General features: G+C 39.7%; 1 protein-coding gene across 13 annotated transcripts in view; it reads left to right on the top strand.

The window, feature by feature from the left end:
• The window catches only part of gng7 (guanine nucleotide binding protein (G protein), gamma 7), a 210264-nt gene extending 187208 nt beyond the window's left edge, over positions 1-23056 (top strand). For 9 of the 13 annotated variants that reach the window (XR_005945075.1, XR_005945083.1, XR_005945082.1 and 6 more), the window contains 3 exons: positions 6034-6246; positions 14894-14990; positions 22720-23056. Coding sequence is in view for 1 of the 13 variants with exons in the window: in XM_041203897.1 (XP_041059831.1) it covers positions 6034-6159 (126 nt within the window). In the remaining 12 variants the exon portion in view is untranslated. Of the gene's footprint in view, positions 1-6033; positions 7764-11918; positions 12054-14893; positions 14991-22719 lie in introns of those variants that run through there. The other 4 variants (XR_005945077.1, XR_005945080.1, XR_005945081.1 and 1 more) reach the window with 4 other exon arrangements.
• Positions 23057-27427: the final 4371 nt, after the last annotated feature.

Raw genomic sequence — 27427 nt, 5'->3', positions numbered from 1 at the left:
TTCTCTCTAGTGCTATCACATCATTCCTATCATGCAGATTCCAGAACTGCACGCAATACTCTGGTTGTGGCCTAACCAGCATTTTATACAGTTCCAGCATAGCCTCCCTGCTCTTATATTCTATGCCTCAGCTAATAAAGACAAGTATCCCATATGCCTTCTTAACTGCCTCGCTACCTTAAGGGACCGGTGGACATGCACACTAAGGTCCCTCTGATCCTCGGTACTTCCCAGGGACCTACCATTCATTGTGTATTCCCATGCCTTGTTTGCCCTGCCAAACCAATTAGATATCCAATTAGCCACTTTGGAATAAAATTAACATTAAAATTAATGCAACAGCCTGCGGAGTAGTGAGGCTTGATCATTTGTGCACTCCTCCCATCCCAGTCATAACAATAATGGCTTCTAACATCTTCCCTATGACATGTGTTAAGCTAACTGGCCTGTAGTTCCTGCTTTCTGTCTCCCTCCCTTTTTGAATCAAGAAGTTACATTCGCTATTTTCCAATTTGATGGGACCTTCTCCGAATCTAGGGAATTTTTGGAGATTAAAACTAACGCATCAACTATCTCACTAGCCACTTCCTTTAAAGACCGAGGATGAAGTCCCATAGGACCGGGGGACCTGCAGCTCCAACAGTTTTCTCAGTGCCAATTCCCTAGTGATTGTAATTTTTTAAAATTCCTCCCTCCCTTCCATTTCCTGATCTACAGTTATTTCTGGGATGTTCTTCTGTAGTGAACAACAATGCAAAATACCTGTTCAATTCATCTGCCATCTCCTTATTTTCCATTATTAATTCACCAGACTCAGTTTCTACAGGACCAATGCTCACTTTCTTTAAGTTTGATATTAACTTTAACTTTTTAAGTTAACCACGGATGGTAGGTCCAACCCTTGGAATTTTTCATTCCCATTGGAATGTATCTATTCTCTGTATTCTGAAATATCCCCTTAAATGTCTGCCACTGCATCTCCATTGACCTATCCTGTAAACTCATTTACAAGTTCACTTTATATATGCAAGACACCACAATTCGAGTATGAGGCATTGATTATTTTTAACAGACTAGCTGGAGATAAATTGTCCTGGATCGTTGAGAGGCAAATCATGCAGCAAATATTATAGTGGTTTCTATGTGCAAAAATATTTTTGATTAAGTAAGAACATTTGCATTTGAAACCAAAGCTAGTGATATAATAATCTTAGAACATACTGATTGTAAATTAAGGTCATATATTGTTTTTGTGACAATGTCCTATGGCAACAAAATCATGAAATGGTTCCCCCAGAGCCATGGGCATTTTTTTTAAGCTGCTCAAGTCAGGCAGCCTTTTTTGACTTAAGGCATTCCAGTTGGCTTCAATTGGTACAGTTTCCTGTTCAAGGAATCATTGAAGCAGCTACATGTTAACTGGATGCACTTAACTGAGGGGGAGAGTTAAAAGGTGGGGTGGCGCAGTGGGAATGAGGGGCCCGGAAACTGGAGAAGCACCAGGGCCCATGATTTCTCTCCCTGGCCCTGGTTGTAAAATGCATGTATAATCATTAGGTGAGGGTGGGATCACATTTGACTGCAGGGCCATCCACAATTAAATAACTTAGCTCGGTTAGTAGCACTCTCATCTAATTAAAAGGCCAGATGTTCAAGTCTCACTCAAGTTTTGAGCACAAAGCTCTAGGCTATCACTCCTGTGCAGTTTTTAGGTAGTGTTGCACAGTTGGAGGTGCCATTTCTCGGGTGAGTCGTTAAACCACAGCACTGTGCACCCCTCAGGTGGGCATAAAAAAAATTCTTTGGCATTATTTTGAACAAGAGGAGGGATGTACTCCCCAGTGTCTTGGCCAATATTTATCCCTTAATTAACATCACTTTAAAAAAAGATTATCTGGCCAGTATCACATTGGTGTTTGAGACCTTGCTGTGCACAAAATTAGCTGCTGCATTTCCTATATTGCAACAGTACTTCAAAAGCATTTAAAGTGCTATGAGATAGCCTAAAGTCATGAAAGAGGCTATATAAATGCAAGTCTGTCTTTCTACATCCCAGCTAAATCAGGAGTATCTGAAAAAGAAGGCAATAAGTAGGTGAACATGGCAAATTAAGAAAGTTGAAGTGGACTGTATGTTTTACAGTGCTGTTCCTATTTCCAGGAACCTGAGAGGCTAGCATTAATTAATGTAATCATGCTGCTGTTATTCATTATTTCAAATATAACCCCCCCTCCTACCACTTTGCCTTTTTAAAATCGATACTTGTTGTTGGATTTGAGGAGATTTTTTTAGGGATTTTCCAGACTGGAAACTCATCACTGTAGTCAGTCTGGTTGGTAGCCAAATCAATATTTCCTTTTAATTTGCAACTTGTTACAGACACTACTCCAGTACATTCCATACATTCATGAGTTCCTGCATCACGCAAAAATTACTTGGACCATCATATCTGCAAATTCAATATACAAGTGAATCATCATTGCCAGAGACTGAGAAATTTGGAGTCTGGCAGACATGTTTACTACTAAGATTCTTTTCTGTCTGGTTGAAGAACAATTCAGAACACCCTGTAGTGATGTGTTCTGTCTTGTGCCTACGAATACTGTTCAAACCTGTGAAGGCAAAAAGCACTTTGAGAAGCTATTCTAATCTGCAGATTTACAAAGGCAAATACATAGATTAGATTTATGTAGAGCCTTTCACATCCTCAGGACGTCTCAAAGCACTTCACAGCCAATAGAATACTTTTGTAGCATAGTCATTGTTATGAATTGGAAAAACTCAGCTGCCAATTTTTGCACATCAAGGTCGCATAGCCATGGGATAAATGACCAGAATTCCTCAACCTTAACCGAAACACTGGGAGAGTACCCTTATTCTGTAGATGGTACCACAGAATCTGAGGGGGCAGACCAGAATTCAGTTTACTGTCTTAACTGAAAGATAGCACCTCTGGCAATGCAGCACATCCTCAGTATTCAACTGAATTGTCAGCATAAATCATGTACTGAATTTATAACAAAAACAAAAATACCTGGAAAAACTCAGCAGGTCTGACAGCATCTGCGGAGAGGAATACAGTTAACGTTTCAAGTCCGTATGACTCTGTCAGACCTGCTGAGTTTTTGCAGGTGTTTTTGTTTTCGTTTCAGATTTCCAGCATCTGCAGTTTTTTGCTTTTATCTTACTGAATTTACATCACCTTCTGACTCAGAAATACTAAGTACGCTCTAGTACTTTATCCACTTGTAGACTATTTGCATGCAAGCCTTGATGACTAGCAATGTTCTACTTGTCAACAGTGGGGCAAGTGCAATCAAGCCTTTCCTTACCTGAGGCCCACACCTGTCCTTCCAGAAAGGGACATTGGATAATAGCAATCCTGGCTGTTTTCCACACTAACACCCCCACCCACCTCCAAAAGACAGCATTGCAAATGTCATCATTTCTTCTACAGTTCTGATTAAGATTAACTTAATTTAACCTAAGATTAACTTGGTGTCAAAACTAGGACTTTCTCATTTGTATGGATTATTAACACAATTTCTCCTCCAAATGAGTCTATAGAAGAACTCATTCATAACCTTTAAATCAGTATCTATTTTAGCACTTTAACAAAACTTGAAACATTTCCAATATTTATTTAATATTACACAACAGTTATACACTAAAATAATTTTCTGCTCGCTGGGCAAGCATCAGACTATCCAGTTTCAATTAGATAAAAGAAAAATACTGCAGATGCTGGAAATCTTAAACAAAAACAGAAAATGCTGGAAAAACTCAGCAGGTCTAGCAACATCTGTGGAGAGAGAAACAGTTAACGTTTCAGGTCCTTATGCTCTGAAGCTTTTATTGCATTTTCTGTTTTTGTAACCAGTTTCAATATTGGTAAAAGACTAATTTTCTGTTTCGATCAACTGAATTATTATTGCGATGGTTTTATAAAACATTTACCTACTGTATTACGGTACTGAATCTGCATCAAGAACACAGAAAATTCCGTGGCCTGAATTTTTTGGATGGCGGGATCTCGCTTCCCGCTCTCCCTGCTGATCCAAGTGCCACACAATCATTTCACGTGGAATGAGTGTCAAGTGGCTGCATGTAGGACATGTGCCTCTCACTCGGAGGGAATCCTGTCTTAAGGAGCTGCTGGCCAATCTGACTGGCCTGCAGCTCTCCAGTCCCTGCAGTGCAGCGTTTCAGTGGACAGAAGAAATGCAGGAGGACTCTCGAAGGAGTGGCCGAGGGGAGAGAGAGGCGCGGAGGCCACCAGCCCTTAAGGCGAGGAGTGGCTGACTTCAATAAGGTGCTTCTAATAGAAGCACCCTCCATGCCCCCACACCGCACCACTTACCGTCCAAGGTGTAACCCTGTTGATTTTCTGCCTTCCCCCATGCAACCTGAATCCTCCCGTCAACCTAAAAATTTAGGCTGGGTGAGAAATCACCCTTAAGTGGCCAACAATTGGCCACATAAGGTCCTCATTTGGGGCAAGAGCGGGCTTCCCATCCAAGGCCTTGCCCTCCTCCGTGTAAAGTTGCTGTGTGGTTCAGGTGGCCCGGAACCAGGGGTGGGGAATCACATCACACACCCGCACCCCCGCCTGAAAAACCCACCAGTGGGAGAGGACAAAATTCTGGCCCATATCTAAGTTTGTATGGTTTATTTTTCCAAGATGTTTTTTCAGTTCTCTATTGCTTTCTCCTGCCACTGCCACCATGTTTGTTCCATGAACTTTGGATGTCTGGGCTGCAGAATATTTATTGGATGATCAGCTTGTCTCATGATGAACTGATCAGAAGCATTTCTATAGGATAGGGCTGTTTCTGTTTAAGCTATGCTTTGTTTTCAATTAAACTTCAATCACGCTAATATAGTTACAACCTCCTACAAAAATTTATTTTCATTATTCACACTAATAATTAGCACTTTAATGCAAAACTATTATGCAAGCGCTTTTCAAATTTTTTTCTCGTGAATTCCCCCTTTGCCTCCTGAAGGCATTCAATTCCTGCTAGGCTCCTAGGGTCTGGTTCCCTCTGTGCCAATCACCTTCCAATACCAAATGATCATTATTCATGTATGATTGTTGACTGCAAATTTCAGAAAACTATCAACCATTAGGACATCTCAGGCAAGTCAAGGCCATTGAGGTTAATTGTAGCACCACTACTATCACTCAAACTCAGATCAGCTAACTCGTACTTGGGACCTTCCTTTCTTTAATGACTCAGCTACTCAATAGCTAACCCCACATATCTATGGAAGACCACTTTATAAACTTCCTGTATCTCAGCCCCTCCATGGTAAAATTGGTACTGTTATTGTACCAGCACAGTGAAATATTTGCTCTGTATATCTTAATACATTGCAAATACAATTGTGAGTACACGGATGACTACATTTTCCAAAAGGTTTGTCAACAACACATTGATGAACTTATATGCATACAAATACATGTGAAAGAAGGATGATCACCACTGCAGACCGCATTTCTTCTGCAATTCTGGGAAAATTGTCAGCATGCAAACCATTCGCGCAGTGAAATAGCTGATACAGGAAGCAGGAATATCATTACTCGGTACTTAGTAGTGAGTTAGCTGATCTCTACTGTGACACAGGTAGGAGCACTGCATTTGATTCTTGCACCCCTTAATTAAGGGGGGGAAATCATATAGAGTTTCACTCTCTTTATTAACACTCCTGCAGAAAGTAATCAGTATCTTGAGCAAGAACATTGTGCTCCTTTATGATGTCGCCAAAGACAGATAGCATTTGCTGTCTAGGTTCTCACAGAAAGAGTGAGGTACTAGGTGACATGCCCATTGAATAGTATAGCTTGCTGACTTTCTAGCCTCACATGTGAACAAATCACCAGATGGCTGCTGGTGTCTGTGATGTGGTTTCCCAGTAAGAGGAAAGAAAAACAGGAAATTGGAAGAGGGAGAGGAATATGTAATCAGTTACCATTTCATATACCCAGAATAATTTTTTCAATGATTTTTTTAAATTATTTTCTTATAACAGGTATCCAAAGCTGCTGTAGACCTTATGAATTACTGCGAGCAGCATGCCCGGAGCGACCCGCTGATTCTTGGAGTCCCAACGTCTGAGAATCCTTTCAAGGAAAAAAAACCCTGCATCATCCTATAGCTTTTCCTGCAGATGGATGAAGTACAACGCATTAGAATCCGATTAATGATTACCAACAACAAGAAATACTCAAATCAATGAATACAGGTGTCTAAATAGGGATTGTATTTGTTTTTTTTAAAACTACAGTTGAATCAATAGTTCCAAATCTAGCAAAGAGGAATTAGAAATTTCAGCCAATGGGAATTAACTTCACCAGTTTAAGCAAGGGAGGGCTTTTAAAGGGGTATGTTTTGTTATTGGTGTGCTTTCTAATTTGTTTGAAGGTTTGACTGAATTAGCAGTTGATAAATTTGTTGTCCTTTTTGGGGGGGGGGGTGTGGTGGAAGAAGAGGATCCGTCAAACTATCCCAGCCAGAAAACCTAATTGAATGGAATTGTACAGTGTGAATGCCTTTTGGTATAAGAAATTTTAGAATACTTTAAAAATAGAAAACCTAAATTAAATGCCTATGTATTTCAAATGTAAAATGAGGAGGAAACTGTTTCTATCCATTACTAATATTTAACGGGGTATTGTAAATAAGGGCACTTTTAATTAACTCTGCTTATTCAGTTTATTTTCAATTTGGTCAATATTGGGTGCTTTAATTTTGTTAGTACTTCGATTAATTTTGTTCATTGAGAGGTTTTAGCGAAATAATATTGCCTCAAGCATCTGCATCTGTTTCAATCAAGTATATGTCAGAAAATGTGTTTTAGAAAATTGAACATTGTTAAATTAGTACTATGTGTGCAACAAGGTTTCCAGAGCGTAACTTTGTGTGTGTGGTAGATCAGAAGCGGTTTAACCCTTTGTGTTAACATTTTGGGTTTAGGTTTTGTGGTATAGAATTTGTTGCAGTGTATCCTAACCAACACTGACAACTGCTAATTTATATTGAACACTGCATATATTGGCATCAGTATCGGTTTACAAAATTATATTCACATGATACTATCGTGCATTTGGCTGTTTTACAGAGGTGGAGAGAGGGATAATAAATTCATCACTGATGGCTAAGACTGGGTGGGAGAACAATGCATTTTGCACCTAACTTCTTATTTTCTACTTTCCTCTGGTGACCCTCAAATGCTGAAATAGTGAAAATCATAAATGTAAACCTTTAAGTATCGCTGCTGTTTCTTGCCTATCGTTGGACATAGATGTTCTGCTTTTCAATTGGCTAAGATTTGACTGAATTATTGATTGGGAGAAGTTATTAAATCCATTTTTATGGACTGTGGAGCAAGCTGTTGAAATTTGGAAAGACACAACAACCTTCAAAATGAAAGCAGCAGATACAACAGATTGTATTTCAAAATGGAATTTTTAAAAATGGGGAAGTTCTCAGATCCCTATTTCCAGTGCAGCTTACTTGGCTAACACAACAGTGCTTGCTTCCTGGTTATTATGTAAATTCGCAGAAAACTACAGGAATATAATCCCAATACGTTTGTTGAGAGCGAGAATGTATGCTGGTAAAGTGATTTAAAACCTACAAACTAGAGGAAGAGTAACTTGATTCTGCACACAACACCAAGTGAAATAGGAAAGTACTAGTGCCAGCTGGGAATTTACTCTGTACTTTCCTCATTAATAGTCTATAAACATTTTTTCAATTTCTAATTTGAATGTGTAATATTTATGCAGTGGTGGTAGTTACATGCATTTGTAAGTTAGTTTTCTTGTACCTTTTATGGAGAGGCTTTCCTTCTAATCACAACTGCCAAATGTGAATGATATCTACCCAGATAGTGAATTTTCCAATGGGATAAAAATAACTACCTGGTGATGCTGCATGATCTTAATATACCTTCAGGTCCTACCTCATATAACTGGGAACAGCCTTTGCTCTATCAATATTGGAAGGCTTCCACATCAAAGGAATGGACTGCAGTAGTAAGGGAAAATTGAAATGGAAATTCACTGTCTTGTGTGTGTGTATATAATATAAATAATAACTGAAATCTATATATACATGAATTTACAACAGTTAGTTCAGTTTCAAGGTGTAGGTGACAAAACATGCCTGAGTTTAAAGTTTGTAATGCCTTCTGATCCACCAGTCTGCATTATGCACAGAGTTTCATCAATCTCTTAAGTGTCCATATTATATTCACAACAAACTCAAACTTTCTTAACACTTTCAATGCTGAACATGTGGGGGTAATAATTCCATTAACATATTCATTTGGTGAAAATGGCTCAGAATTGCTTAACTGAAATTATTGCATTATTTTCACTCAGCACTATTTATATTTTGCAGAATACACAAGCGTACATATCTGGATGGTTCCATACTAGGCACCAGGTCACTGCTATTTTTGGTGGCAGTCTGAGGGAATTTATTTTACAGCTTCATTGTTGTGCCCTTTCCTGCTGGTGGAAAGCGCATAGCTTCAACTCAATGCCACCTTCAACCACTGTGGCTGTTTAAGGTTTTGTGGTTTTTAGTGTCATCACCTCTCTGCTGTCTTGACATCAATCAGCAAATCCTTCTTCCCTGGAAAGAAAGAGACTTGCATGTATATAACACCTTAATTCCTTGCTATGTCACAGGAGCTTAGGACTTAGGAGCAGGAGTAGGCCAATCTGCCCTTTGAGCCTGTTCTGCCATTCGGTAAGGTCATGGCTGATCTGGTTATGGTCTCAACCCCACTTTCCTGTCCACCCCTCTAACCCTTGACTCCCTTGTCAATCAAAAATCTACCTAACACAGCTTTGAATAAATTCAATCACCCAGCTTCCACTACTTTTAAGGGAAGAGAATTTTTCCCTAAGAGATTAACAACCCTCTGAGAGAAAAGAATTCTCCTCATCTCCACCTTTATTTCTAAACTATGTCCCCTAGTTCTTGTCTCCCACGTAAAAGGAAACACACCCCAGTATTCACCCTATCAAGTACCCTCAGGATCTTTCAATAAGATACCTCCCATTCTGCTAAACTCTAATGGGTATAGGTTCAGCCTGTTCAACTTTGCTTCATAAGAAAAGCCCTTCACCCCAGGAATGAGTCAAGTGCGCTTTCTCTGAAATGCTTCTAATGCATTTATATTCTTTTTCAAATAAGGAGACCAAAACTGTACACAGCACTCCAGATGTGGTCTCACTAAGGCCATGTACAGCTACAGTAAAACTTCCCTACTTTTATATTCCATTCTCCTTGCAATAAACACCAACATTCCATTTGCCTTCCTAATCACTTGCTGTACATGCATACTAACTTTTTGTGATTCATGGACCAGGACAGTATTTTTCAAAGTAATGAATCCTTTTGGATATACAGTCACCTTGATAGCAGTGCTGTACGTTTTATTGCAACAATGAAGCTGAGCAGCTAACAATGACTCACTCCCAGTGATCTGTTTCTTGAAAATTGTCACCTACACATTACCAAATTCTCTTAATAATGCCAGATACCAACACGCAAACAATAGGTTTTAGAAAAAAACCATTTCTTTATTCGCCTTGGCTCCTAGTGTTAAGCATCCTGGACAGAACATCAAGAGAAATATTGAGCAGGAAAGATTATACACTGGTAACAGAACCTGCATGAGTTTCCTTTCATTTAAATTAATGGTAGGAAAATTATGTGGTTTCTATAACAAGCATGACATTCTCCCCACCCTGTTTTCCTCTCTGTTCTCCTCTCAGACAATGCTTATACTCCCCAATTGCTAAAAGATGAAAATCTGCCCTGCAAAGCATTGAGAAATTTCTCTCTATATGACAAAAAGTTCCAAAAAATGTATGTCTAAAATTATGACATAGAATCACACTAAAAGTGCCTTCTTACTGGGTCTAATAATTTCTAATAATTAACAGTAATTTCAATATGGCTCTTTGTTCATTCTCTTATTTTCATCTTTCTTCAAGCTTTGTTTGAGACCTCCATGTTCACCACAAATAACTGCTTTCAAAATAAGTCCCTTTACTGTTACAAATCTCTTCCCTTGGATCAAATGCAACACCTCTGTTAATACTCTCCAGAGATTTCCAGACAAACTAAACAGTATTTTGTACATATTTAAACAAGGGATTGAATATCTTGAAACATTTGAAAATTTGCACAACTCCACTGAATATATAAATCTTCACAATGGAATAGACCAGATAGAATCAAAAGAATAATGCTGTTTACTAATGCAAGAAAACAGATCAATTTAGTGACTTGATCAAAGATGCAATTAGATTTTATGTAAATGTTCCAAACAATCCTAATTTAACTACAGTAGCAAAGATTGAAACTTCAGCCTGTGGCATATTGAAAGTGTGAACTTGTATATTGGAGCTGTGATGCAATTCATATTTAGCATCCTTGTATTTAATGTTTACAACTTGAAGGACAGATACTTATGGATGTTTATGTATCACAATGGAATAGACCAGATAGAATCAAAGGAATGCAGATGTGCTGTACTACAATTTATTTCTAAACAGCAAAGAAATGCATTTTATTTCGAGTTGCTGTTAAGAGTTTGTTAATTTGAAGTAAAAACAAAAAACTGCGGATGCTGGAAATCCAAAACAAAAACAGAATTACCTGGAAAAATTCAGCAGGTCTGGCATCATCAGCGGAGAAGAAAAGAGTTGATGCTTCGAGTCCTCATGATCCTTCAACAGAACTAGGTGAATCCAAGGAAGGGGTGAAATATAAGCTGGTTTAAGGTTGGGGGGGGGGGGTGCGGTGGAGAAGTGGAGCAGGGTGGTGTGGTTGTAGGGACAAGCAAGCAGTGATAGAAGCAGATCATCAAAAGATGTCACAGACAAAAGAACACATAGGTGTTGAAGTTGGTGATGTTATCTAAACGAATGTGCTAATTAAGAATGGATAGTAGGATGCCCTACCATCCATTCTTAATTAGCACATTCGTTTAGATAATATCACCAACTTCAACACCTATGTGTTCTTTTGTCAGTGACATCTTTTGATGGTCTATCACTGCTTGCTTGTCCCTACAACCACACCACCCGCCCTCCACTTCTCTCTCTCTCTCCACCCCCCCTTAAACCAGCTTATATTTCACCCCTTCCTTGGATTCACCTAGTTCTGTTGAAGGGTCATGAGGACTCAAAACGTCAACTCTTTTCTTCTCCGCCGATGCTGCCAGACCTGCTGAGTTTTTCCAAGTAATTCTGTTTTTGTTGTTGTTAATTTGAAGTGTTAGCTATAGCTCAGTTGGTAGCACACTTGCCTCTAAGACAGAAGATTGCAGGAACAAGTCCCACTCAAGGACTTAGGTACAAAATTAAGGCTGATTTTCCCAATGCAGTACTGGGGAAGTGCTGCACTATTGGAGGTGCCTTCTTTTGCATGAGATGTTAATCTAAGGCTCCGTCTGCCCCCTCAGATGTATGTAAGAATTTAAAAAGTGGAACTATTTCAAGAAGAGCAGGAGAATTATCCCTGGTGTCCTGCTCAACGTTTATCTCAGAGTCCACATCACAAAAATAGATTATCTAGTCTTTATCACATTTTTGTCTGTGGGAGTTTGCTGTGCACAAATTAGTGATCAAGTCTCCTATATTACAACCGGGACGAGACTTAAAAACTACTTCATTGGCTGTAAAGTGGCTGTCATCATCAATTGCATCTATCAATGCGAGTCTGTCTTTTCCTTTTAAAACCCGAATATTCATTTGCCAAAACAGAATTCTTACAAAATGTTACTTGAGTATGAACTTTTAAAAACTGAGTTGAGGTAATTTTGTTCTCTTAATAAATATATATAGTAAAAATCATATTAAAAATCTGATCTTTTATGTTACTAATTAGAAACAGTAAAGGTAACAGAACTGTGCTTCCAAGACACACACACATGTTTAGATGCTGCAAAGAAAAACAAGCTGTGCAGCTGTTCTTTCAGTCAACTAGCAACCATTGTTTCCGGGTCTGGAGCTTTCCTGATCAGTAAGCATTATTTTACCTTTCAGTACTTAAGAATTTTATTCTGTGTGTTTTGAAACCACTAAGTACAAATGATGAATTGGAAATATTTCCTCATTAACTTTATAAAATGAGATGTTAAATTTCTTTCCCTTGATCCCCCAGTTGATTGTGAGTTTATCCAGTCAGTAGCTAGACCAGGAAGCTCTTGGGTTCCATCCAAATTCTGTGCTGAATTAACTGTCATCATCCAGGATGTTGGGAGCGGCAACATGATTGCCCTCATTGTGTACTGTGTTTGAAAGGGAAAAATCATCCATGGTTTCTACTTCACATTGAAATCCAACAGTCCCTGCTAGAAGTTCACTTTGTGACCCATAGCTGAGGACATGATTTGTCTTGACTGTAATGTCCATTGTTTAAATCACCTGCTGACATTGTGAGACACAATGCTATTAGATGAGCACCTAAGGGCAGCTGGTGCTCCTGAAACCTTATCCTAGACATTTACTGTGGATGGACATAAAAAGGTGTTAAGAAAAGTCAGAAAAATTGAAAGACAGATTCTTTTTTGATATTCGTATATAAATTAACATTTTCTGTACTAATCCAGGCATGTCCAAAATTTGTCTTCACAAGCCTCTGGGGCCACATATCAAGTTTAAATCGGTGTTCCCATTAAATTATAAACATCTCAAGATGTGTGTAGATCTTGGTTTTCTGATTTGGGAACTATGAGATAATAGTATTTAGAAAAGCACTTTCAAAACCTACAATCCCACAAAATGGAAACAAGATAAGTGTTAAAAGTTTAAAAGAAATCTAATTGTGAATAGATTTTGTTGGACTTGTGGGCCACTTTGATAGGGCTTGGAGACCACATGTGGTTCACAGCCCAATTTTGAATCCTTGTTCTGAAAGGGCAAATATTGGAGCAACCTGATGTGTTCCCATGAGAATTAGATAGCATCAATCTGAGCCTTAGTGACCCAAATGTGTTTATTTAAATTTCTAATTTGAGAAGGACAAGTTCTCATTCTTCCCATCAGATTTGGCAGCTCAAACTTGTTCGTCTAGTTCATTTTACAACTATAGACAGTTTGGCATATTATTTTAACGCAATTATAACTTCAACTAGATAAGGTGCAAGTTTAAAAATGTTACTGGTTTATGTGTGAATGTGAAAAGACAATAGTAGATAGAATGTGCAGTTTACAAGGAAAGCATTCACTTACCCAGAGATTACCACTTATGTATTCAGACCAGGAAACCTTTATATTAAAATGTATTCTGCATTGTAAATATTGGATTCTTGTCAATCTTTATTTGCTCAGAGAAAGTTTCATACATTTAAGAAATGGTTAATTTATTATTAAGACTTTGACTTAAAGTATGGATTTGACAAATTCTCAAAAGATCCAGATTGAAATTTCTGACAATGTTTGTGGTAATTTCATCAAGTGAAAGGTTCAGTTTTATTTTCAAAAAAAAATTCTGCAATTCAAACATTATTGCCAAAAATGTGTGTCTTTTGAGGCAATATTTTCCAATTCCTACCATAATGTGTCAAATAATGCCATGGTGACTTCAATGACTGTCACTTATGGGGTGAAAAATCAAGTTCAAAAACTCAGGCAGTTGTACCATAGGCAAAACAGAACCAACCTAGGAGTTAACTTCTTCAAAGTGATGAGTTTATGAATGTTACAGAGTTGCGACATTACACTTTTGGTTTCAGATTTTTCCTGAATTTGGAGCTTTTTTAATACAAAGCGAGTAATATGAGAAGGATAAAAAGTTGCTTCTGTGCACCATTCTTAACTGAAAGGTAGCCTTCTCCCAAACCTCTGAAAATGCCACTTTTCAACCAGAATGTGCAGGATTAAACCAACTAGAATCATTCCCAGACTCTTTCCATCTGAGCAGATGGCCATTTGCAGATTTTGTGTCCATCTTCATCCTCTAGTGCCATTGCCAAAAAACCAGTAAATTGTAGGATAGGGAATTACAGTGAAAGTTTTATTGTAATTTGTTTCCTCCTGGTCTTCCAATTTTTCTTTTATCTCATTGAACACTACTGGCATTGATAAAAGGGGCTTTTTCATTTATTCGGTTCCCCATTCTAAACCAAGGTCTGATGTATGAATAATTCCTATCAGTTATTCCCAGCATTCTGATCCAGGAAAAGAATTCTGATGTACTGACAGTGAATTGCAGGAAAAATACTAGCTCTTCTTAACCAACCAGTATCGATAAATCTTTAATCTTGTATTTTCATAAAGGTTTAGAAGTTGTTTTATGATTCACAAATTTACAATTAATAGAAATCAATTCTTGGTACCTAACAGTAATGTTTATAATACAGTTTAGTGGGTTGCCAAAAGCACACCACCCTAATTAACTGTTTAAGCACTCATTAAATGTGGCTTCTTTCCATAGTAAGATGTATCTCCTATTATCAAACCATAGAAACTGAGCAAGGTTTTGTGGGTGCAGACTTGATCAGCTGTTAAAAGCATAAGCTGTAGCCAAACTGGCTAAGGATTTAAGAATTGTTTTAGGCTCTCTTATATTGTTGGTATTCAAAAACACTTCATTTGTTCTGTTTGCTACAACATGTACTGCTCAGCTAGTTGAGGGAAATAAAGTATAGGCAAGCAAGTAATTTTTCAGGAATCACCATGTTACTCATGAGATACAGATAATGGAAAAAGTTTGCTCTAAATTACTTTTTTATAACAAACTATTGACTGGCTTTTGTAGGGAAAAAATGTTCATGCTTCCATCCCATCCAGTACAATTTGAAATAAGTACAACTATATGGTCTGCAGCAATCCTGTTTAAAATTTGTATTTCTTTTTCAGAGTAAATGAGAAATCGTTCCATTATTTTTACTGAGAAACTGAGGTCATAGGGCAGGTCACCCCAAGACTGAAAAGATTAGGAAATAAATGCTGTAAGGTAAGCTTGCCTTTAGTCTTTGGATTATAGGAGAGGGTAGCTTTTAGGAGTCCATACGGCATTCAGATCCTGGCAAAAAGGTGTTTAAAAGCATATGGGTTTAGATAAACTGCTTCCAATGCCTGAAGGATTGATAACCAGAAGAGACAGATTTAGCGTGATTGGCAAAAGAACCAGAGCTGACATGAGGAAAAATGTTTTAGTGCAATGAGTGGTTAGGATTTGGAATGCATTGCCTGATAGTGGTCGAAACAGATTCCATGGTATCCTTTAAAGGGTTGCAAAAATTCACGAAGGCTCCTTTGACAGCTCCTTCCAAACCCACGACTACTACCACCTAGAAGGATAAGGACAGCAGATAGGTGGGAACACCACCACCTGGAAGTTCCCCTCCAAGTCACTCACCATCCTGACTTGGAAATATATCACCATTCCTTTGTCATTGCTGGGTCAAAATTCTAGAACTCCCTGTCTACCTGTGGGTGTATCTACAACACATGAACTGCAATGATTCAAGAAGGCAGTTCATCACTACCTTCGCAAGGACAATTAGAGAAGGGCAATAAATGCTAGCCTTGTCAGAGATGCCCACACTCCATAAATGAATTTTTAAAAATCCTTGGCAGCAAAACAATCTCTCAAAAAAAACATAATTTTTACATCTACCACATGCTGCACCAGACTCTGCTACCTGCCTTAAAATTTAATGGAAACTATCCTGAATATGTGCGTGTGTGTGTTCCTGCCCACTGGTGTTGACATCTTGGGGTGCTATTCTAGTTTTGTTCACATAAGTAGTTTGCCAAAATAAGAAGACATAACACATAAATATAAAAGTAAAATCACTGCCGAATTTTCCTGAAATTATTTTTTTCTAAAGATGAGTACACTAACTCAAACGTGATGCTTGTTCTTTTCAGATTAGCATTTGTAGTTTATCCAAATAATCAACTACTGTGAACCCCTCATTTGTAAGCCAAGAACTTCATACAAAACCTGATCAGCATATTTTTTCAGCACTATTTACTTTATGCCCACAGAAGTCACATTGGCACAAAAGACTGAATGGCATCCTTCTGTGTTGTAGCCATTCTATTATTTTATAATAAATCACCTGGATTGTAGAAAAGCACATGCATGAAACAATTTTGCATTGTTTCTTGTTTTACTAATTCCCAGTCTCTTTTTTATAAATTATTGCATATCTCCCAAGTAGGTTTTTTGTAAATGCTTCCTTAGTGTCAATGGCTGCCAACTTTTAATGAGCTAAAAGGTAGGAATCCATTAGGTTAAGGACATGGTGGTTGGAGGAAGAAAAAGTAACTTAATGGCTTTTACGCCATTGGCATGAGGATGGACAGAGCATTTACGATTGTTAAAATTATTTTCTGACCAAGCATTATTTTTTCAGTAGAATTGTTGGACCCACCTTATGATATCACATCATCCAAGCTTAGTTGGGTTCATAATCAACTGGTAGATGCTTCACCTTTTTAAAGTATTGTGCTGTTATTTGACTTTCTATTCTGAGAAACTGTTGCTTATCTGTTCCAGTAACATTTATGATGAAAAAAATGAAACAGAGTTAATGTTGTTTGCATTCTTGATGTAGTGCACTTTGACCAGGGTGCACATTAAGAATAAAGCTGCCTCATCCACCTAAAAATATGGCCTGAATTGTAGACCTGCAGAATTTTGTGGAGAAGTCTATCACTCATTAAAGTGAAACAAGTTAGCACATTTGCCCTCAACACAAGTTTTATTGAATACAGTGCCATGTTAAGCCTTGAAGTCATTAAATCACCCATTACGGCCTTGGCCCAAACATGGTCCAAACTAACAGCTGAACTCCAGAGGTGAGGTGAGAGTGACTGCTTTTGACAACAAGGCAGCATTTGACCGGGTGTGGCATCAAGGAACTGTAGCAAAACTGGAGTCAATGGGGAGAATTTTCTCCCCGTCGGGCAGGCCAGTCGAGAGTGGGCACGGGCTAATTGAGGCCTGCCCAGCATGACACACACCCGAAAGTGCTTAGAACTATCTGTGCAGGCGGGTGGAGGAAGGAGAGCCAGGGCCTGCACTCTTTCGCATGCAGAAATCTTGCCTCAGGGAGATCAATTTCATTATGAAACAGTGAAAAACACAAAAAAAAATCAGACATGTCCCCTCATGTGACAGTGTCACATGAGCTGGGACATTGTTTATGTATTTTAATAAAAAATTTTAATTCATAAACCCTTCATGAAACCTCATCCCGCCCATGGATGAGGCTTCATGAGAAATGCAAAGGCCACCTGGGTTCTTCGCCTGCCCACCAACAAACCTTAAGGTTGGACAGGCAGCCCTGACAATCACTTCAATGAGGTAATTCATGGCCTTAACAGGCCTTTGACAGGTCAGCAGGCATGCAGCCGACTCCGGTGCACGCCCACCAGACTGAAGATCGGAATGACGTGTGGTGACGTCGGGACGCAGGCCAGATGTCATCGCGTATCATTTTATGCATCGGCATGTGGGGCCCACCCTCTGCGTGCCAAACAGAAGATTCTGGCCAATGCGAATCAGAGAAAACGCTCTACTGGTTGGAGTCTTACCTAGCACAGATGATGATGTTTGTGGTTGTTGGAGGTCAATCATTTCAATCCCAGGACATTGCTACAGGAGTTGCTCAGGATAGTGTCCTAGGCCCACCCATCTTCAGTCGCTTCATCAATTATTTTCTCTCCATCATATAGGACAGATTCTTCTGTGCAGGGGGTGGGGCCCGCTCGCCAACGTGTAAAATGAAATGGGGTGACATCGGGCGTGCGTCCCGACGTCACCCCGCATCATTTAGATTTTCAGTTCAGCAGGCACACAGCCGAATCAGCTGCGCGCTTGCCAAACTATCAAAGGCCTATTAAGGCCATTAATAAAGTATTTAACATGATTAATGGACCTGCCTGTCGAACCTTAAGGTTGGCGCACTCCCAGCTCAGTGAATCCCCCCGCCTGCACAGGGAGCGAATAGCACTTCAAGGTGGACGTCACACTGGACGGGCCTTAATTGGCCTGCCCTCGTAAAATGGCGGCGCACCCCCAATCGGGGGCGCTGACCGGGAACCCACTCACTCCTCCACAGCCCCTCCCAACGGGGGGAAAATGTTGCCCATAGTGAGAAGTGGGGATGTTCGCTGATGGTTGCTCAATGTTCGCACCATTCACAACACCTCAGATATTGAAGCAGTCTGTGTCTGTATGCAGCAAAACTTTGACAACATTTAGGCTTGGGCTGATATGTGGTGTGAATGTTAACTACCATTTAAGTGCCTGGCAATGACCATCTCCAACAAGAGAAAATCTAACCATCTCCCCTCAATATTCTTTGGCACTACCATCATTGAATACCCCACTATCAACATTGTGGGGTTACCATTGACCAGAAACTGAACTGGACCAGCCATATAGATTCTGTGGCTACAAGAACAGGTCAGAGGCTGCAAATTCTGTGGCAAGTAACTCATCTCCTGACTGCCCAAAGCCTGTCCAAAGGCACAAGTCAGGAGTGTGATGGAATACTCTCCACTTGCTTGGTTAAGTGCAACTGCATCAACACTCAGGAAGCTCAATACCATTCAGGGCAAAGCTGCATGCTTGATTGCCCTGTGCCCCATCCACCACCTTAAACATTCACTCCCTCCACCACCATAGTGCAGTGGCAGCAGTGTGTCAACATCTACAAGATGCACTGCAGCAACTTCCCAAGGCTCCTTCAACACCTTCCAAATCCACGACCTCTATCACCTAGAACGGCAAGGGCAGCAGATGCATGGGAACACCACCACCTGCAAGTTCCCCTCCAAGCCACACATCACACTGACTTGGATATATATTGCCATTCCTTCATTGTCACCGGGTCAAAATCTTGGAGCTCCCTCCCTAACAGCACATGGACTGCAGTGGTTCAAGATGGCAGCTCACCATTACCTTCTCAAGGGAAATTAGGGATGGGCAATAAATCCTGGCCTAGCCAACAACACCCAAACCCCATGAACAAAGAAATAAACAGAGATAATAAAAGGAATGAAATAAAAAGAAAACATTACTTGTGTTGAGATTTTCTTGACTAACTGACCCCCAAAAGTCTGCACCTTCTCAATACATGCCATAATCACTTATAATATTTTTTTTAAGATGTTTTTCTGTAAACAACGTCACTAGTACAACTTTATATTTAGCAGTTTTCCTTTTTTTAATCTGCAGAAGGATTAATGCCAAACCTAATCCTAAGGTCAAAGCATGTGCACTTTTCCTGGAGTTTGAGCTCATTAGCAGGAACTCTGCTTGGCTTTTACTGTCTCTAGCTTTGCCACATTAAGATCAGTTGTAGTACACATTTGACATCATGGCTGAAGATCAGCTTCTCCAGCTCAGTTTGGGGAATCGTTCTGAACTTTACTGGCCTAAATGCATCTGCATCTTAAAGGATTCCTTTCTAAACTACTTAGACTCCTTGATGCTCTAATGTGGGAATGAGCAAGCAGGCTGAGACACCCAACCTGTAGGCATTTGATTTTGAAAAGTATTTCAAGCTAACTTTGATGGTGATTTTAGGGATGGAGTGAGGAATTAATTACTAATGATAAATCAAATCAACTGTACATCAAAGCCATAGCTTTAGTTTTTACCAAATGATATAGTGTGGTGAGTGAAGGTTGTCTTACTTTCCATTCACAGTGTTAATAAAGCTATGTTTTGTTTTGCTTTGGGGAAGTGCTGGCTGTTCAACAGCAGATTTCTTCCTTCATCTCACCTAACCACTGTTGACACATCGTTAGGTTACAGTCTCACTTTCTGGGATCTCCTCCAAGTAACCATAAGTGAGAGCAAGCTATTCCAAAATTGAAGCTGTCCTGATCCTCTTAAATTTACCCAATAACAATGGACATGTGTTTCTAGCAGAGAGAGCAAGTGAAGATACTGCAAGATGGCATACTATACCTCCACAAGTAGCATTGCAAAATAAATGGTAGCATATTTATACAGTCATCAGTTTATATGTTAAGGAGAATGTCATGTGCCCTGACAGATATGCTAAAGTAATTATTTCTTTCAGGAGAGGTTTTGACAAGAGTCCAGTAATAACCCCACTTAATGTATGATCAGGAAAGGTTCCTAAATTCTCCCATCTCCTGCGCATCTGCCCTCATGCCTTCTCCTCCCTCCCAGAAACATGATAGGGTCCCCATTGTCTTCACTTATCACCCCACCAGCCTCCGCATTCAAAGGATCATCCTCACCCATTTCTGCCAACTCCAGCATGATGCCACCACCAAACACATCTTCCCTTCACCCCCCCGGTGGCATTCCGTAGGGATCGTTCCCTCCGGGACACCCTGGTCCACTCCCCCATCACCCCCTACACCTCAACCCCCACCTATGGTACCTCCCCTTGCCCACGCAAAAGATGCAACACCTGCCCCTTCACTTCCTCTCTCCTCACCGTCCAAGGGCCCAAACACTCCTTTCAAGTGAAGCAGCACTTCACTTGCATTTCCCCTAACTTATCTACTGCATTCATTGCTCCCAATATGGTCTCCTCTACATTGGAGAGACCAAACGTAAACTGGGCGACCGCTTTGCAGAACACCTGTGGTCTGTCCGCAAGAAACCTCCCTGTCACTTGCCATTTTAACACTCCACCCTGCTCTCTTGCCCACATGTCTGTCCTTGGCTTGCTGCATTGTTCCAGTGAAGCTCAACGCAAACTGAAGGAACAGCACCTCATCTTCCGACTAGGCACTTTAGAGCCTTCCGGACTGAATATTGAATTCAACAACTTTAGATCTTGAACTCCGTCCTCCATCCCCACCCCCTTCCTGTTTCTTCCCCCTTTTTGATTTTTCCTATAATTTATATAGATTTTTCTTTTCCCACCTATTTCCATTATTTTTAAATCTATACCTTTTATGCCCTGTTAGTCTTTCCACCCCACCCCCACTAGAGCTGTACCTTGTGTGTCCTGCCATCCATTCTTAATTAGAACATTTGTTTCGATAATATCACCACCTTCAACACCTCTGTGTTCTTTTGTCTGTGACATCTTTTGATTATCTGCTCCTATCACTGCTTGCTTGTCCCTACAACCACACGTGCACCCCCCCCCCCCCCACCTTAAAGCAGCTTATATTTCACCCCTCTCCTAATATTACTCAGTTCTGTTGAAGAGTCATGAGGACTCAAAACATCAACTCTTTTCTTCTCCGCCGATGCTGCCAGACCTGCTGAGTTCTTCCAGGTAATTCTGTTTCTGTTTTTAATGTTACTAAGTTGTTCAGGCAGAGATGTGAGTTAACCTGATAGTATAGTCATTAGCTGTATGCAGTTTTCTTATCCCAACACTCGGCAAACTCTGCGTCCCTCTTTGGGACTATCTTCCTCAAGCAAATTATTCAGACCTACCTGAAAATTCAGATAAATCTGTCATCATATCCCTTTTGACACAAGCTTGATGTCATATTACCTATGGCTGCTCTGTATCGATTTATTTTGTGAATGTTAGTGTCTTTGGGGAACAGGAAGAAATCAAGTCTTCAGTAACTCCTGAAATTAGATATGTTTACTTGTCAGCATTTTTAGAAATGTACATATTGTGCATCATTTCCCTGATCACCCCGTGCTTTGTTCACATCTAGTTAATCCTATTTCAGTAGGTTTTAATTATCAAAACCTTGTTCGATTCTCTTCAGTAATGCATGTGTTTTCAAATCTGATTCTTGGGGTAGGTTCTACCTATTCATAATCAATGGCAGTAAATCTACCCCTTGCTACATGTGACAGGCTAGTTTTTGAAAAAAAAACAAAAAAACTGCGGATGCTGAAAACAAAAACAGAATTACCTGGAAAAACTCAGCAGGTCTGGCAGCATTGGCGGAGAAGAAAAGAGTTGACGTTTCAAGTCCTCATGACCCTTCGACAGAACTTGAGTTTGAGTCCAAGAAAAGAAATTGTTCAGGCAGAGATGTGAGTTAACCTGATAGTATAGTCATTAGCTGTATGCAGTTTATCTGAATTTTCAGGAAGATCTGAATAATTTGCTTGAGGAAGATAGTCCCAAAGAGGGACGCAGAGTTTGCCGAGTATTGGGATAAGAAAACTGCATACAGCTAATGACTATACTATCAGGTTAACTCACATCTCTGCCTGAACAATTTCTTTTCTTGGACTCGAACTCAAGTTCTGTCGAAGGGTCATGAGGACTCGAAACGTCAACTCTCTTCTTCTCCGCCGATGCTGCCAGACCTGCTGAGTGTTTCCAGGTAATTCTGTTTTTGTTTTAGTTTTTGAAAAACTATTTGCGTTAGCCTATTTTTCCCCCTCCTGTTCAGACGGTAGAAACTCCTGCTCATACACAGTTCCTCTGGTTCATTATCATAAAGGTCATTCTTCAAGAACTGAGATAAAGATTGTAAGCAATTCAAACTCTCACTCATTTAGGCCACTTACTATCTGGAGTTGAGGAGTACAGAAGCCTAGCTGTTTCCTCCCACTTCCCCTTTGCTAGGAATCACATGGGTCTATTGTGGCACTGCAACTTTTTTTTATCCAATTAAAATTAAAAGTTAATGTTTAAATGTTGATATCAAAATTTGTTTGCTACTAAGATCATATGTTGTGTGAATGAATGATAGTTGCCAGACTGTGGGGTTATATTAATGGAGGAAACTACAAATCATTTTATTTTATACAGGAATGTACATGTCTCATCTCGGTGACCCTTTTGCAGATGATCTAAAGCTTCAGCAATTAACATGTTAACCAGATTCGCAAAGTGCATTTAAATAAAATACTTCAACACATTTAAGAATGTTTTTGTAGCAAAATTGTTTGCCAAATTCTGACCTTGTTGCCAAATCTGTCTGAATTTCTTACTGCTGTTAAAAGTGTATGTGGCATTCCTTCTTTCTCTAATTTAGCTTTAATCTTTTTTTTTCGAATGTGCCAGAGCCTACTTTGTTACAGTGTTTAATTTTTTTGTGGAAGTGTTACAAAATGGATTGATAACAATAAAATATTCACATTTTCAATCTTCTGTTCAAGTTTGGTATTCTTTACAAGACAATGGGGTTGTTTTAAATATTGATTAGTGGAGAAGGAAGGACCAGCTGTGAACTGACTGCGGCTTCACAGGGAAAAGAGATGCAATTGACTCTCCGCACCCACTGCTCGTGATGAGCTTTCGGTAAAAGTTTAAAGAATGGCACAGTGCTTCAGTATGGTGGGATTCCAGTTTCAGATCTGACAGAAGTGCAAACTATAGATCAGGAGGTGAATTTGATCTTCAACCAAAGTACAAAACAGGCAATAGCGAATTGCCAGCCTGCTATATACACAGCAACCTATATTCTTTCCTTTCCCGGGATCTCTATTTAATATGGACATAGAGCGGGGAAATTGGATTGACTTGATGGGTCGAATGGTCTTCTTCTGTACTGTGATTGCTCTAGGATCTCTGTCTCATTTGAAAGATGGCACCTCCAACAACGCAGCACTCCTTCAGTGCTGGAGTGTCAACCTATATTATGTTTAAGTCTCTGGAGTGATGCTTAAACCTTCTGAATCTGAAGTAAAAGTCCTACCATTGGGCCATGGCTGTTACATATTTTAATGATCAGTGTAAATAATTGTCAGTAAATGACCACATGTATTGCTTATTTAGCCACTTTATTTCTTCTGTTGGAAACATTGACTTGTGCTGTGGTACAATTTTCACAGCTGCCAGCCCCTTCTCTTCCGTGGGGCGCATTATGCTTGTGGGGTTTAAATACTATGAGTTATTCAAGTTACATGAACTCAGTTTAATCACAACATTAAAAGCCCAAAAATTGTTTTCAATTTTATGTAGAATTTATTTATTTCCTAGAAATGTCATTGCCATCTCTACAGACATTCTTGTCCTGAGAAACTAAGCAGTTCTGGAATTGAAACTGAGCCAGGAGATTGAGAGTTCCAGTTTCTGTGAATATGCTTGCCTTAGTAGTTCTTGGCTAATGTGATTCCATGTGAAAATGGAACAAAGGTTCTGTACTTTATTTAGGAAAGCCTGCCATTGTCTCATTCCACCTCCCTTCTATCCCTGACAGGTATACACACTATTCACTTACCCCGACATAAGGAACAGTTTTAACATAATTTTTATTCCCCTGAATTTCTCCTGGCAATTACCTTGTTTATAATTTTGCAAGTGCCACTCAATGCAAATAACCAGTTCTTCATAAGTCACTCAAGGCAGTCAGTACCTAATCTTAATGAAATTGCATTCTGCAATAAATGGCATTTGCAATTGTGGTGGGTCTTACATTTAATCCCCAGCCTATGTTTTTAGCTGCTCTCGACAAGTGTTGTAGTAAGGATACAGGATAAGGGAAAGGATAAGCTCCAGCAGAATTCTTGCTCCTGATCCTTCCTCAGTAATGCCTGCTAGCTGTTTGTATGCCAGCGTATATCTTAAGTAAAGACACAATTGAGCTTGGCTAGAATTTATTCCATAGCTGAAAAGCCTTCTACTCAGCCTTGGCTTCCTCATGAAGAATAATCACTTTGCAAGGTTCAGTTTTACCCTCTGTGGAATGGTATTACAGCAAAAAAATTGTGCCTGTAGGGTAGAAGGGTGGAAAAATGTTTATACAATGAAAAGCTGGAAAATAACCCAACGTAATGCAAGTATGTAAGTTTGCAGTATTTTGGTTAAAAGTGACAATACTGAGGGGAAAAAAAAAACACATCCCAAGTAGATAAAGATTATTGTTGTTGTTTAAAGCTGCAGCTAATGCATGCTACATGTCCAATGTATACTGAACAGTCGATAACTCATTCTTAACAGGCTACCAGTAAGATGTCATCATTATTCCCCATGGGGCCTTTGTGTTCATCAGTTCCCAGTAACTCTATTAGATGAGAATGGGATGCTAAACTTCCTGAGACGTAACTTGTATGCACTGTACTAACATTATTATCCTGGTTGCCAAATTCTGAAGTGTCCTGCAGATCACATTACTTCAGAAGAGAGACCTTTTTACTCCCCTTAGAACAATAGTGTTCAGTTAATAGCAATTACATATGAATTGTTTATTTATGTAATGAGTTAGCTGCAGGAAAATAAAAGTTAAGTCTGTCTCACTGGTTATACATAATTGTTCAGAGTATATGACACCCACTGGCATTCATAAGGAGTATAATTTTTAAAAATTCTTTCATGAATGTGACTGACACTCGCAAGGCCAGCATGTGTTCCCCGTCCCTAATTACCCTCAAGATGTTGGTGGGCCTCCTCCTTGTACTGCTGCAATCCACCTGGTGTAGGAATACCCACAGTGATGTTTGGAAGGGAATTCCAGGTTTTTGACCCTGCGACAGCAAAGGAAAGGTGATATAGTTCCAAGTCAGGATGGGATGTGAGTTGGAGGGGAACTTGCAGATGGTTGTGTTCCCATGCATCTGCTGCATTTGCCTTTCTAGGCGGCAGACGTCAGGTGGAAGGTGCTGTCGAAGAAACCTTGACAAGTTGCTGCTCTGCATCTTGTATAAGGTACACCTTGCTGCCATAGTGCTGGCATCTTGCCATCTTTAAGTGGATTTAGAACTAGGCATGGGTATTATCTTTAGAATCTATGCTTACATCTACTAATAAATCTGGTACTATGCTCCTTAATGGTGCTCAGGGGTTTGGTGGGGCAGTGGCTATAAAACTGAAGTTCGGAGTACAGATCCTGTTACAAGTTGGGAAATTGGTTTCATAAATTAGGTAATTTATGGGCTGGGAGCAGAGGGAAAATAACCACAAAAGCTTTTGTTATATTGTAAAAACCGTAACTAATTCCCCATTCCTACAGGTGTCTAGTCAACAGTGCCTAGTTAACTCCTAATTTTTTTCTGAAGTTACTTAGGGCCAGTTAGTTCAGATAGTTAAGAGTGTGGTGCTTAATGACGCTGACAACACAGATTCCTTCCCTGTACTTGCTGAGTTGGTTCTTGGGGCCTACCTCTTCCATGTGTCCTATTGTGATATCATGGAGAGATAGAGATGAGAAGAGAACCATGATTATCAACCAAGGACGCTATATGATGAGGGAGAATTGATTTAACAAGCTGTTCAGATTTTGAAAACTTATTAGCAGAATGGCCGCCTATTTTCTGGGGACAACTGATAATGCCCAAAAGATGCAACTTTATTTCACTCTGTTGCCCAAATCTCAAAAGTGAATAAACGATAAGTGTTAACTAGATCTGAGCTGAGCCATGTAGTCCTGAATGATTTTGTCACAGCAAAACTTGTGTTTCCTTTCACTGCCTATTATCAGTATGTTTGCCTAAGAGGGCATGTGTTTTCTTAGCCTCAGGGTGAGAATCCCAATTAAATGATTTCCAACAGCAAGCTTTTGAGAGTCATTATCACACGCTTGCCCTGAAGTTCAAAACACAATGCCTCACACACACAGGTTGGATACAGATGAAGATAAAATCAATACAAAGATAAAAGCAAAATACTGCACATGCTGGAAACCTGAAACAAAAACAGAAAATGCTGGAAAATTCAGCAGGTCTAGCAGCATCTGTGGACAGAGAAACAGAGTTAACGTTCCGAGTCCGTATGACCCTTCTTCAGATCTGAAGAGAAGTGGAAATGTGATGAAATTGATATTGTTTAAGGGGGAACACTTACACTGGGGAGACCAAACACGGACTAGGTGACTGCTTTGCAGAACACCTCAGGTTTGTCCGCAAGCATGACTCAGACCTTCCTATCGCTTGCCATTTCAAAACATCATCCTGCTCTCATGCCCACATATCCAACCTTGGCCTGCTACAATGTTCCAGTGAAGCCCCACGCAAACTGGTGGAACAGCACCTCATCTTCCGATTAAGCACTTAACAGCCTTCCGGACTTAACATTGAGTTCAACAACTTTAGACCATGAACTCTTTCCTCTATCCTCACCCCTTTTTAATCCCCTTTTTTTGACATTCATTTTTATTTTTTATCCACTTTTATTTTTATTCATTTATCTGTGGTTTTATCCCTTTTTTATCCCCCATCCCATTTTCTTTCCTTTTTTTCCCCACCCCATCCCCAAAAGGGCCACCTGTTACTGTTCATGTTTTTTCAGGGTGCTCACCCTTGTTCTGCCATTATCACATTTTGATTCTGACCTTTGCCACTATCAGCACCTTTTTTTAGCCCTTATCACTACCACTAACACTCCCTTTGTCCTTTAGTTCATGACATCTTTGTCAATTTCTCCTTTGCCCCCGCCTATCTTTGGCCTTCTATCCAGCTTCACCTGTTCCACCCCATTTAAACAGCATAAATTTAATCAGATTTCCATTCTCCAGCTCTGAAGCAGGGGTCACACGGACTCAAAACATTAACTCTGTTTCTCTCACCACAGATTTTGCTAG

The sequence above is a fragment of the Carcharodon carcharias genome, chromosome 14 (genome assembly GCF_017639515.1).
Source record: "Carcharodon carcharias isolate sCarCar2 chromosome 14, sCarCar2.pri, whole genome shotgun sequence".
Taxonomy (NCBI): Eukaryota; Metazoa; Chordata; class Chondrichthyes; order Lamniformes; family Lamnidae; genus Carcharodon; species Carcharodon carcharias.
Note: the sequence above shows the minus strand (reverse complement) of the source record. Positions and strands in the feature narration are given on the sequence as shown.